The sequence below is a fragment of the Ylistrum balloti genome, unplaced genomic scaffold, assembly GCF_031769215.1.
Source record: "Ylistrum balloti isolate Yb309-2 unplaced genomic scaffold, AGI_CSIRO_Ybal_v1 Utg369782, whole genome shotgun sequence".
NCBI lineage: Eukaryota > Metazoa > Mollusca > Bivalvia > Pectinida > Pectinidae > Ylistrum > Ylistrum balloti.
Genome location: NW_026781970.1, coordinates 22,678 through 36,269, shown reverse-complemented (window position 1 = coordinate 36,269; position 13,592 = coordinate 22,678). Strand labels below are relative to the sequence as shown.

The following is a 13,592-nucleotide window of genomic DNA, read 5'->3' as shown; positions in this document are numbered from 1 at the left end:
ATTCTTGCTAATAATACTGAACTATGACGCGCCGCTAGTTATAAGAATATCCTATAAATCATTATGGGTTGCTCTCATTTCAGGAATGCTGCTCCATTTTCTTTCTACACCAAAACTTGTACAGGTTGCCGGTTTGCAGATCGTACTTTCACAAATCTATTTCAATACTAGATTGCCCAGATAACCTCTTTAGCGCTTCAGTGATTCGGAGCAAATCGAAGAATAATTATGTGCTAATTAATTGAGCTGAAAGAATCAGCACAGCTTACCACGAACCCTAAGCCGACACTGGACAACGCGGCTCCAGATCATGTCTGCGTTTGCATGTATACCACATTTTTGCTGTAACAACCGACTTGTAAGCCTTATGAGAATTGACGCCATCTGGTGGTTATCTCTGACAAGCGCATGTACTTTTGACCTAGAAATAACCTCGACTGCGCATGCATGTTAGTATTACGAATGAAACTCTCTTGCATGTGATTTCCATGATACTAATGAAGCTAACGCACGATGGGAATGATTAACACAAATACACGTACTAAATCCGGAATTCACTCCTCAAAGGAAACAATACATCAACGAAATGAAAATAAACAAATATGATAGTGGGCGCAATATGGGCAGTTTCATGCAGTGTCAAACAAGAATGAAAAAAATAATTTAAACATTAGATAAAATTCCTGACTTTGTAATCAAGTGATATACATTTTAGCAGAAATTAATTTTAATAAATGATGTCACAAGAACCGAACGCGCCTACAGATTTACTTATAACAAGCATTAGCTGGTTTTCCTAAATTGCGTCGGCGTTATCATATAGGGTTAAATTATCGATGGCCAAGTTTCATATACATCATGACATTCCGATGTTTTCTTTATAGTTTAAATATTAAGACTGTAATTTAATGATATGGTGTACCTACCGTGTTTCTAAACAGCGATCCTCCAAAATTATAAGCGATTACTATGATGGTGTCACAAAAATGGAGCGCAATGAAAAAAAAACAAGAAAATAAAAAATACATTTATTCAAACTCAAAATCGTTGAAAATATAAAGTAAGAGTCAAAAGAAAGCCGAATCTGTGTATAATCTGCATGCGAAGTCATCAGTCATTTGGCTCAGTAGTGGAAGAGTAGGAGGATTTCCTGGGAAGAATTATAGCTGAAAAGGCTAATTACATGAATGCTGATACTTTTCTTCTTTTCGCAGCTGAGTATCAACCGAGAAGATATCCATGCTTATTTTGAAATAATATTGGTAATATACTATTAGTAGTTCTTAAGTCTTGTTTACGGAAGTTTTAAGGAAAGGTAAAAAAGGGGACGGACTGTATGTAAATGTAATAACAAGTTGATTTATGCGGCGATCACGCGGCCATCACGTGTCGTCTGACCGAAGTTTGAAACGGAAGTAGATTTCACATTTCAATCCTTTAAGTATACGCTCGATGTCAATATTACAGCAATACAGATTCCAGTGATTAAACAAAAATAATACGTAAATGTTTTGTTTTATGCTTGCGAACCAGAGGATTTATGGGAAATAGATATATCTAGTAAGTGTACTTTTATTTCGTGTACAACTTATCAGATCGGAATAAAGGTTACATTGATTTTTTTTATATCCGAATGTTTGAAAAGAAAAATGTTTCACATTCCACCGATGTCTTTGTATAAAGATTTGGCTTTATGCCAACGCACTGACAGGTCCATAGATTTACTTGTTTACGATGCGGTAGGAATTTTGACTATCGCTCGTGCACAAACAAAAAAGTTTCGAGGATAAATATTCAGAGCCCCTCATAGTTATTATCAACTTTCCCAGACGGCGATGTTAACTGTTCCGTCAAAGTTGAAATATTTGTATCTATTGTCCGTGAAAAGTCTATACAGACACCCGTGTCATATTTCTAGTTCACAGGCTGACATCGATAAAATCCCAGCATTACGTCAGAAGCTTCTTCGGTTACGTCATCGCTACTGCTGCTTCTATTGTTGTCGTTGTTGCTGCTGCTGTGAATGTTGTCGTTGTTGCTGCTGCTGTGTTGTGTCGTGGTGTTGCTGCAGATGTTCTTTGTTTTTCTTTTTCCTGTTGTATTTGTTATTATTTCTGCTAATGTTCATTTGCTACTATTGTTGCCTTTGTTGCTGCTGCTTCTGTTGTTGTTGTTGCTGCTGCTGTTTTTTCTTCTGTTGTTGCTGCTACTGTGAATGTTGTTTTTGTTGCTTCTGCTGTGTATGTTGTTGCTGCTGTGTATGTTGTTGCTGCTGTGTATATTGTTGCTGCTGCTGTTGTGTATGTTGTTGCTGTTGTGTATGTTGTTGCTGTTGTGTATGTTGTTGCTGCTGTGTATGTTGTTGTTGCTGCTGTGAATGTTGTTTTTGTTGTTGCTGCTGTGTATGTTATTGCTGCTGCTGTCAATGTTGTTTTTGTTGTTGCTGCTGTGTATGCTATTGCTGCTGCTGTCAATGTTGTTGCTGCTGTTGTGTATGTTGTTGCCGCTGTGTATGTTGTTGCTGCTGTGTATGTTGTTGCTGCTGCTGTGAATGTTGTTTTTGTTGTTGCTGCTGTGTATGTTGTTGCTGCTGCTGTCAATGTTGTTGCTGCTGCTGTGTATGTTGTTTTTGTTGTTGCTGCTGTGTATGTTGTTGCTGCTGTGTATGTTGTATTTGTTGTTGCTGCTGTGTATGTTGTTGCTGCTGCTGTGTATGTTGTTGCTGCTGTGTATGTTGTTGCTGCTGCTGTGAATGTTGTTTTCGTTGTTGCTGCTGTATATGTCGTTGCTGCTGTTGTGTTTGTTGTTGCTGCTGCTGTGTATGTTGTTGCTGCTGCTGTGTTTGTTGCTGTTGCTATTGTGTATGTTGTTGTTGCTGCTGTGTATGTTGTTGCTGCTGTGTATATTGTTGCTGCTGCTGTTGTGTATGTTGTTGCTGTTGTGTATGTTGTTGCTGCTGTGTATGTTGTTGCTGCTGCTGTGAATGTTGTTTTTGTTGTTGCTGCTTTGTATGTTGTTGCTGCTTCTGTGAATGTTGTTTGTGTTGTTGCTGCTGTGTATGTTGTTGCTGCTGTGTATGTTGTTGCTGTTGTGTATGTTGTTGCCGCTGTGTATGTTGTTGCTGCTGTGTATGTTGTTGCTGTTGCTGTTGTGTATGTTGTTGTTGTGTATGTTGTTGCTGCTGTGAATGTTGTCGTTGTTGCTGTTGTGTATGTTACTGCTGCTGTGAATGTTGTCGTTGTTGCTGTTGTGTATGTTGTTGCTGCTGCTGTGAATGTTGTCGTTGTTGCTGCTGTGTATGTTGCTGCTGCTGTGTATGTTGTTGTTGTTGTGTATGTTGTGTCGTGGTGTTGCTGCCAATTTTCTTTATTTTTCATTTTTTCTGCTGTTTTTATTGTTATTGCTGTTGCTGTTTTTTGCTTTTGTTGTTGTTGTTGTTGTTGTTGTTTTGTCTTTAGTTGTTGTTGTTGTCGTTGTTGCTGTTGCTGCTGTTTTGTCTTCTGTTGCTGTTGCTGCTGTGTATGTTGTTGTTGTTGCTGCTGTGTATGTTGTTGCTGCTGCTGTTTTTGTTGTTGTTGCTGCTGTGTATGCTGTTGCTGCTGCTGTGTATGTTGTGTCATGGTGTTTCTGCCGATGCTCTTTGTGTTTTTTCCCTGCTGTTGTTGATGTTATTGTTGCTGCTGTGTATGTTGTGTCGTGGTGTTGTTGTCGATGATCTTTGTTTGTTTTTTTCTTTTTTCCCTGCTGTTTTTGTTTCTGTTGTTGCTGCCGCTGCTGCTGTATCCAAAGGAACGTTATAATTTTCTTGGTATATGTAGTTGTGATGATTTTAACCATATATTCAAATATGGCATAAGTCATTTCAATTTTGACATACCAACACACTCTTGGGGGACGTGGCAAAGCCTTTATTACCAGTTTTAACATTGTGAACAATCATAAGTTATGTTTATAATCGTAAACTGTATCACATGGATTAAAAAATATTGCAACCGCAGCAAAACGTTTATTTTCTTCCCGATTACATGGCGAGAGGAATATAATTTTTCTAATGACGGGTAAAACATTGTGTTGCTTGTGTGCTTCAAAACACTTCATGTAGTTTGATTTGAGTTTCTGGGTATGTATGGTCTTCCGCTCTGCATTATATAAGACTTATTTCAACAAACATTTCTCCTACTTTACAAAGGGTAAGGATTGAAACAGTTAATGTGTTGAACACCATACGGTCTCTAGAGGATAAAATGCGAGAAATGATCTACAAACATGAAAACCAATGTTGATACATTGTATATCAACCGATTTTGTTATATCGTGATCAAACTCCTGGTTTACCACACGTGTCTTAACTCTGTATGTCGTATGATCTTCTATATAAAAAAAATTCTCGGTATTAGTGAAAATTTGTTAATCTATTGCACTGTGTTCCTTATTTTCACAAAAGTAGATCCAATATGGCGGAATTTAAGATAATATTTTATATAGAACATCTATTAAACAGTTTACTATATTTAGAGTGCTTTTGTCAATATATGGTATTACCTATCACCACTTGTCTGTTTTTGTAAAGTTACTTTGATTGTACCTATATTATAAACGAAATCTTAATAATCTCTGAAAATAATCCCATTCAGAAAACGATATCAAGTATTGGCGCACTTTACTTAAACACGGTGGATAATAACACTGACAACAAGCCACGTTGGTGGACTCAATACTCTTTAAACTATTGCTTTGAATAAAACACTTCATAGATCTAAAAATAGTATACGTCTACTCTATTCACAATTCTGACGACTTCCAAATAAAACTTCAATACAATAGAATGTTAAAACAGTCATTATGAAGATATTTATCAAAAGATATTTCACAAGTATGATAGAATATAATTCAAAATGAAGCAAAATAAATAGCAGTGTAATGCTTCTGATGGAAGAGCGCTTTGTGCCATCGCCGTCTCTGCGACAACAATGTGGAGGTCATAATGTTGACATTTACAGTACTATAAATACCATTGTATGACCTTCCTACGATGTAGCCTTGGCAAAGTCAGTTGTGTGTTACAAGATCATGACAGCCAACAGCACACGAAAATAGCAAGTAATGTAAACAAAGTGAAGTTTCCTTCCCTTATAACAAGACGATAATTCAAAATGAGATATATATATGTATTGAACTGCTCTCATGTGGCACTCATGGGAATGCAAACTAGATAAGGTCAAATGTTCTTATCCTGTTGGCATTCATATGCCCATAAATGCCAACTGAACTCAGTTCAGTACTTAATTACACTACATTTACTTTCTTATTAGTTAATATTCGACATTGTATTCAAATATATGTGTGTATCTTTTAATAGAAAAATTAAATATCTTGTCCACACTCCAACTATCGTGTCTTCTTTCTCTGTAGACGACTGCAATTATTCTCTATGGACTGTAAATAATTTGATTTGCTCTTGCATCAATACCACAGTATTCATCAAATGGAAATACTATCCAATATATTATATAGTACGATAGATAAATGAAAAATGTTTACACTTCGACATAATGATAATTTCAGTTATTTTCGCCGGTTAGTATTAATAAAATTTCAAAAGTTAACATTGCACTGTTAAAAAAATATTGGGTTTTTTCGTACTTTTAAAAAAAACCCACTTTTTTGGCTTCATATGTGCGTTTGAATTCATGTTTTGATTATTTTAATGTGTGAAACAAACTATCGTTTACTTAACATAAAGTTCCCCTTCTTGGGCCCCTTCCTACATCGTATCTGATTTTATAGATATTCTTAATAAAAAGGTCCCGCACAGTGAAAGACAGGCGTTTGAAGAATTCTGGAGGAATCGTTTTGAGCAAACATTGACATTCCCGGAACCCAACCCTCAATTGTACATAACTGAAGCCATTTCAAATAGGTCAGGTTAACAGGGTCATTGGCTATGTTTTGAAGTGTTTACTTCTGAATTCTGACCGTATCGTTAAAACACACACGCTGTATATAACAGCGATACTGTTTGACGTGGAGATCGAGTCATTCGTTATTTTGGGCATCACTTAAATTATTATCATAGAAACTAAAATTATTATCATAGAAACTTATTTACAGAGCCTTTCAATAAATGATATCTACATATAATACGAAACAGTTTCTGTTCAAAACATTTTATCGATATATCCTTTCCTAACTGTTTTAATTATCAGTGTAAAATGCCATGATTTTGCTTCTTAGCTGACTATCTGTTTAAGTTTGTTCCATTTTTTTTGTTATTGTTTTCTGCTTTCCGGGTATAGAAATTTTAGACAGTAATTTAAAATTCCTTCTATTTAAATAATTTTTTAAACACGTTTCTGAAAAAGATATCGATTTACGAAATTATTATAAAAACTGACAAATTATTTTGTATAAGCGAAATGTAGATATATCTATTTAATCTGTGCCACAAATGGACGTCTGATACATGTGAAAATCCTTTTTAAGAAATACGTAATAAACCGTTAGCTCGATAGGGGACTGAACTCTAGAGCTATATCCGGTTTCGGTTTTGTTATTGTCTCGGTCAGAGGATCAGAACACCGTAAAGAACAATGTTGAGTCCGAGAAGTGTATTGATTACCGGGGCAAACCGTGGGATTGGCCTTGAGCTTGTCCGACAATTTCTGCAGCTAGAAACGCCACCTAAACACGTATTTGCCACGTGCAGGAGTCCTGACAAGGCCGAGGTTGGTATACACGTGTGTCCACACAGGAGTTTAACTCGTAGTCAGAAAGGCCGTCTGGTACAGTGTATATTTAGGCCTAAAGTGTTTGCATTGATAACACGTGTTGTTCCGTGTGTTACAGTGTTACAAAGCCTCGGCTATCGTTCAGAAAAGTAAGCAGATTATATATCTATACAGAATGTCATCAATCGTAAAACTAATGCCGGTGATGATAACAGATTTTTAAAAATAATTCCGTGCTAAAAATTGTCCAAAATTATTTTGGCATTATATAAATTTGTATTGATTTACATTGACGATGTATTGATGACGAAATGATGAAGGACTTAACCAGTATTGATGATGTATTGATATTGGACATAATCTGTATTGATGACGTAACGATATCGGACTTAACATTTAGTGGTGACGTTATGATATTGGATTAGCATGTGTTGATGACGTAATGATATAGGACATAACCTGTATTGAGGATGTAAAAGTGAAGACAAACACATTCCATCTGATTTCAATTTTCACATTTAGGAATCAAGCAAAACACATCACTGTAGATAATATAACGTTTTCCTTGAAACAATTATTACTACACTGTCATATTTATCACGATCATACTATAAAATATATATATTATCACAAGGAGACAATACGATAGCGATAGGCAATCATCACGATAATTCTGAGTATGCATTACATTATACTGCATTTAATCTAATAATGCATTACGTATCAAAAAGTGTGAATTACCTCCCCTGGCCGTGAGTCAAGAGTCTTAGAAAAGTGGTACTACATATCCATGTATCTGGACAATGTAAGAGTGTAAATAGAAAGTTTTATAGATAACTAACAAATGGGAACAATACACGTCTGTGTCAGTGTGAGATAGAAATCACGAAGTTAGGAATCCACGATTAAAAACAACAACCTTTATAACTGAGTTTATTCTGCAACTGGCGCTGCCATTGTCGGAATACCCCTGCCACACATTTTTGCTGGATTCGGCAGTGACGGAAAACAGCTGTATTTTTGCCCGTGCGTTTATTCGACAGAATTATTTTCTGAAAGACTACGTTTAACAATAAAAATAACTGTTGAAATAAGCGTTTTTATATCGGATTTAAACAAAGTTATTTATCATCTGTTATTTTTCAATTGTTTCTTCTTTTTTGGTCGCCTTTTTGTTCTTGCCACAGTACTTCGTTTTGTTTATGCACGCTATTGAATATTTAATTAACACTATAACTTATTATTTGATGAGAGGACTTCTACAGGTTATTGTTGCTTGTGTCCAATCCTTTTATTTATCGACTTTAAGGCATTAAAATATGTTCAATTCAAGACAACTCCGCAAAATACAAATATAATAAACGAGAACGAGACCATACCTGCATTCTCTCTCGCACTCGCGCGCGCGCGCTCACACACACACACACACACACACACACACACACACACACACACACACACACACATATATTTCAATTTCTACGCAATTAATACTCCATGAATCTTTACCGATTTGGTAAAGAGAGATAACTCTTACAAATATTTGACTCTATAAATATATGTGCACCAGATTTTGCAGAATAAAAATTGACAATATATAATTATTATCAAATAAATGAAACGTGACATTGTGGTCATTTTTAGCACAACAGATTTGTTTGTCAGAGACCTTGCGATTGTCATCTGCCAAACAATGAAAAGCAGCATATTTTTTAACCTTTGAAGGCAATACTTCGTTGTGTAGATTAGGGAGAAATCAATTCAATTCAGGTGCCTTTATTAGTGAAGTTTTTGATATATAAATGGTGTATATATATAGGGTTATGTATGAGGAGTGACAACTATACCCAGGACAAGGCTTACGTTTATACTTACAGTTAAGTAATGGTATATAGAGGTCAGATGGGTAAACCATGTTTAGATAGATAGGATGGAACAAACAAGTGTTACATAAGTTACATAAGTTAATGGCTCATAGATGAATATTGCTACATTGATTACAAATAATCCACATGGCTTTACTTACGCTGACCTATGCACTAGTAATTAGCTAATTAACTACATGTAACATTACCTGTAGAACGACAGAGATTGCTGACCATGTGTACATTAATATCTGATCGTTTACCTTATAATAACCTAGGAATAGTGTTCATATATATTTCTCACAACATGTATACATTCATATTTGAAACTACATTACTTAATGTAAAAAATAACATTATGGTTCAACTTTCGATGCCTGAAAATTAAAATCTTGAACAAGACCACGAATCTTCACTGCTCGATTCCGATACAAAACTACTTATTGTCTTAAATCTTGATGCCATGAATTCATAAAAAAGGATTACAACATACTCTGTGACATTTTGAAAATGGCTGCCTCCTACTTCGAAGCGAAGCGGACAACGACCGTGGAACTCAGGAACTCAGTTATAAACGTTATTCATTTGGAATTTTATATTTTTTCCCTTTATTTAAGCATTGAATCATGCTGTGGTCGAATTGATCAGGCAATGCAATGGGTGCTCTTGAAATTCAATGATGCGAATCAGTTCATATTGAATGTTAATTCATCACACAAGACATCGACCAAAGCAAGATTTAACACTTATATTTCAGTTTAGACGTTCTTTCTCAATAACAAATCATATTTTTCAATTACTAGAACTTGTGCAAGTCTAATTGATTAAGTTCAAAAATATTGTCCCACATTTTACTTTAGAGGATGACCAAAATAGTATTACTTGTACAAATTACGCTCAATATTATGCGATACGTTTAAAATAGGAAAAAATATACAAAACAGCATAGATAAATTGTAGGCTGTATTATTCTGTTTTGTTTTTTATCTGTTTTATCATTTCCTTTATTCATAAACCTGTTATCTGTAAGCATATCCCCTATACTTTAAGTTTGGGCTTTAACAGCTACCGAACCTGAAAACGGAAGTCAGGTCACCGGACCGTAAACTTTCTCTTATCTTGAAAGTTAAGATTGTAATTTTGACGTTGATTTTTTGGTATATGAGTTTCAAACCATTAAGGTATTTGTAAATTCATTTGAATTATTTAAGAATTTTACTAAAGTTTCGTTTCCCGATGAAAGTTTGAAGAGATATTTTATCTGTCAATGTTTTTTTAATCTATTTAACGGGTTGAGAGTTTTCACTGCGGTAAATACGTTGTTAGTAATGAAGTGCCAGACAAATTTCTGTTTTAAAGGTTGTGGGTAAGGGCAGCTGAAGTTTGTTGGTTTTGAATTACCACACATTATGTAATAAAGTGCCCGCTACATGAGCTATTAGATGAATTTCGGAGACTTTCCTATCTCTGGGTAGTACGGGTCGGTCCGTTCTCGCTATGATTTAACATGTATTTAATGACGTAATATCCAACTGAATTTGTATTTATGACGTAATAAATATATTTATTTGTATAAAAGACTAAATAATAATTTACCAAATCCGAAATCAGTCGGCTACGACACCAGAATGGTGAAACCTTATCTCATTATATTGCTTTTCATTTCCACTGACAAAGCAAAAATTACCATTCAAGCAGCTGGCGGCTGGACTTTTTTTTACTCCTGCACATATTTAAATAATGTTATTGTTTTGTTAATCCACAGGACCTCCATACTCTTGCGAACTCGAATGGTGCTGTACAGGTGCTTAAACTAGGTAAGTAAATGGCAACATTCTTGTGTGAAAAATATCGGATAAAAAGATATATCGGCCAGGATATAAGACAAATACGTTATATTAGGAATTGTCATTTTAAAGATGGTGTTATCACCAAATCAAACATAATAGATGATATCTCCAAATGATACTTAAAATTTCATTTTTAAACTATATCGTATATATATTTAATCTCTGACTTACTTTATGTAAGGAAAGCCATTTATCTATGAAGGGATTTTTAAAAGCAGTTTGTGTAAGTCTGTCTCACAGTCAGTCAAACGTTAGAAATGTTAAATAAGGATGGTATTTCTTGTTTGTTTTTATAGATGTCTCCGAGCCTGACAGTTTTCCGGGCCTCAGAGAAGAAGTTGAGTCTGTTTTACAAGGTAGTGGCCTGAATCTCCTCATCAACAACGCCGGGATTATTGGTCGTGACGACCTTTCCTCTGTCACCGTTCAAAGAATGGAGAGTCTGTACCGTACTAACACGATCGGACCATTGTTTCTAGCTAAAGTAAGTAAATATCTCTATTTTCAAGTATATAGACGCCACACACGTGACCACTGATCATACCTACCATGTGACCATTGTTCATACATATCTAGAAGACGAACAACCTGTAACCAATGCTCGTTCGCTTAAAGGCCGGAAGGCCGTAATAGTGGACGTAAAACCCGTTAAATGAATGTAACCAACCAACACACCACTCAAGTGACCTATAATGACTCAAATGATCTATAAGGGAACATTAAAGAAACAGTAGATCTTACTTATCACAGTTTAGCATACAAATCTCCAGGGGATTTAGATATCTAGGATTTAAGAACTGTACATAGTCCCAAAACGAGGCCTGAATTAAAATAAAAAGTGAAATACTCCCTACAATATACAAAGCAGTCCTGAGGGATATCTACCATAACAACCACACAATGCCACTACCAGCAACTCTGGAAACCACAGGCTCTCCTCCGAATTCAGCAATTTACCGGGCATAATTATCTCTTTCTTCAACCCTGATGTTCAGTCACTAAACATACACAATTACCGACGCAGACTGCATGCAGCTTCTGACTTTCTGTTCGAGTTATCTCCCTTGTTCATTCACCATATTTGTCATCAGTCATCTGAAACGCCTGTTAAAATCGTGGGTTATGTGGTGAGGTTGAAAAAGAACCCTTAGCTTGGTCTTGTAAAAATCATGCAGAGCGAAAGATAGTCTTAACACAACTGTATCACTTGTATAACTCTTACTACAAACTACTATGACTCGTACATTGAATGGGAATAACAGTGTCCCACGTGAGAATTATCCACTTCTAAGTATAATGATATATTTAGTTATATTAAAAGATATTGGACATGTTAATGCCGACAACGAGGATAGATTATTTTAGACCGATGTATCCGTTAAGATGGCATGCATTAGGCGGATTTCAAAACATAACTCAAAATTCCTTCAGGATAGGATTTTCCTCATCTTTCCTGCTTACGAACACTGGGACGCCTCTCGCTCAATATCTAAAAAATAAACAGACCAAAAAGTGTTGGAGTATATGAAGAGGTGAGACATCATGTTTATCCTTAACCATCGAACATTATCTCTATAGAAAGGCCATGGTGCTATGATATAAACGTAATAGACATAAAACCCGAGACCAATCCAATAATAAACACCAAACGTTTCCATGTGAATTATTGTCAACATTTTCCTATGTAATATTCTTGTAGGAGTTCCTTCCCCTGATACAGAAAGCTGCAAAAGCTGCCTCCAACCAACCCATGAGCTGTACCAAAGCTGCTATCGTTAATATGACAAGCAAGGTTGGATCCATGGAGGACAATGGAAGTGGAGGGCGCTATCCCTACCGAACGTCCAAGGTAATGATATCTAACGTAACAGTTATCGTGCCTAAGATCGACTACCCCGATATGTACCTATCTATCTTATCCCTCTATTTGTACAATACATTTTTGCCAAAGATGCGATGTCTTGAGAAAGGACCAAAGTTAATCAACGTCGCTCGAAAACAATGTTGACAGGTTTGTCTGCCTTGGAAGCATGTTGACATGTTTGTTGTCCCTGGTAGAGTGTTGACACGTTCATTTGACTTGTAAATATGATGACACGTTTGTCTCCCCTGGCAGAATGCTGATATATTGGTCAATATTGGTGGAATGTTGACAGAATTGTGTGCCCTGGTAAAATTATTTGATCCATTTCATTGTACTTTAATGTTGACAGGCTGCGTTGAACATGGTAACGAAGAACCTGAGTGTAGACTTGAAATCTGACGACATTCTCAGCGTGAGTCTACATCCGGGATACGTGAAGACAGACATGGGTGGACCAAACGCCCTCATCACGTCGGAACAGTCGGTACAAGGTATGATGAACGTCATGGCAGGCCTTAACGAAGACACCAACGGCCTGATGATTGACTATGCCGGCAAGATCATCCCCTGGTAAAGTGGCATCTCTTGGTCGACTGAAGAGTATCAATCCATCAACTACAAATTAATGCTAGTAAGGAATTAGATAACCTGAACCATTCCTGAACTCGAACATGTGATATTTGCTTATCTGAACTGTGTACAACTGGATCGTGACTTTGAGATGGTAAACGTCATTTAATTGGTTCACGTGATTACGTATTCAGTAGGTTCAGATTGTGACTCGTTAAAATAATACCAATTTGTATTCAAAATCAGAATTCTTCTATAATTGAAAAGGGCTTGTTACCAAATCCTGTCAAATTATTTGTTTGTATACAAACATGAAAAGTCCTATAACATGGACTTTTCATTTCATTTTTGTGTATTCTACTTGTATGTTACATTATTTTAAAGATAAAACTGAAATTGATAAATGACATTACTCCTTTTGGAAAATCCTTGATCTAGACAAATTACGAGAAAGTACTTGAAATGTGTTATGAAATGTTACGTAAATTATTTTATCCTTATTTAAGTAATGTTTCATTTTGCCATCACCCAAAACAGTCTGCGGTCTTTGATTCTGTCTTTCTTGGGTTAAATCTGTCTTCTTAAACTGAATAAAATACAAAATATATGAAATTTCCTTTGGTAAGATTGTACCAAAAACACAAGTGAATAACACCTTTCAATACAAAAAGTAGATACAGCAGAGCCAAGTACTGAATTAAGTTACATCATACAT

At 35.8% G+C, this 13,592-nt stretch overlaps 1 protein-coding gene across 1 annotated transcript; it reads left to right on the top strand.

Annotated features, from left to right (window-relative positions):
* Nucleotides 1-6,557: 6,557 nt before the first annotated feature.
* On the top strand, nucleotides 6,558-13,286 carry LOC132544122 (C-signal-like). Its single transcript, XM_060207689.1, has 5 exons — nucleotides 6,558-6,725; nucleotides 10,359-10,410; nucleotides 10,740-10,927; nucleotides 12,143-12,292; nucleotides 12,657-13,286. The coding sequence occupies exons 1-5, from the start codon at nucleotides 6,591-6,593 to the stop codon at nucleotides 12,879-12,881; spliced, it is 750 nt and encodes a 249-aa protein (XP_060063672.1). The 5' UTR covers nucleotides 6,558-6,590; the 3' UTR covers nucleotides 12,882-13,286.
* Nucleotides 13,287-13,592: the final 306 nt, after the last annotated feature.

Bases quoted from the DNA above. Each gene is read 5' to 3' on its own strand.
- LOC132544122 (XM_060207689.1), top strand. From the start codon at position 6,591: ATGTTGAGTCCGAGAAGTGTATTGATTACCGGGGCAAACCGTGGGATT. The intron at 10,411-10,739 runs GTAAGTAAATGG...TTGTTTTTATAG, and splicing joins TGTACAGGTGCTTAAACTAG to ATGTCTCCGAGCCTGACAGT. The intron at 10,928-12,142 runs GTAAGTAAATAT...ATATTCTTGTAG, and splicing joins GACCATTGTTTCTAGCTAAA to GAGTTCCTTCCCCTGATACA.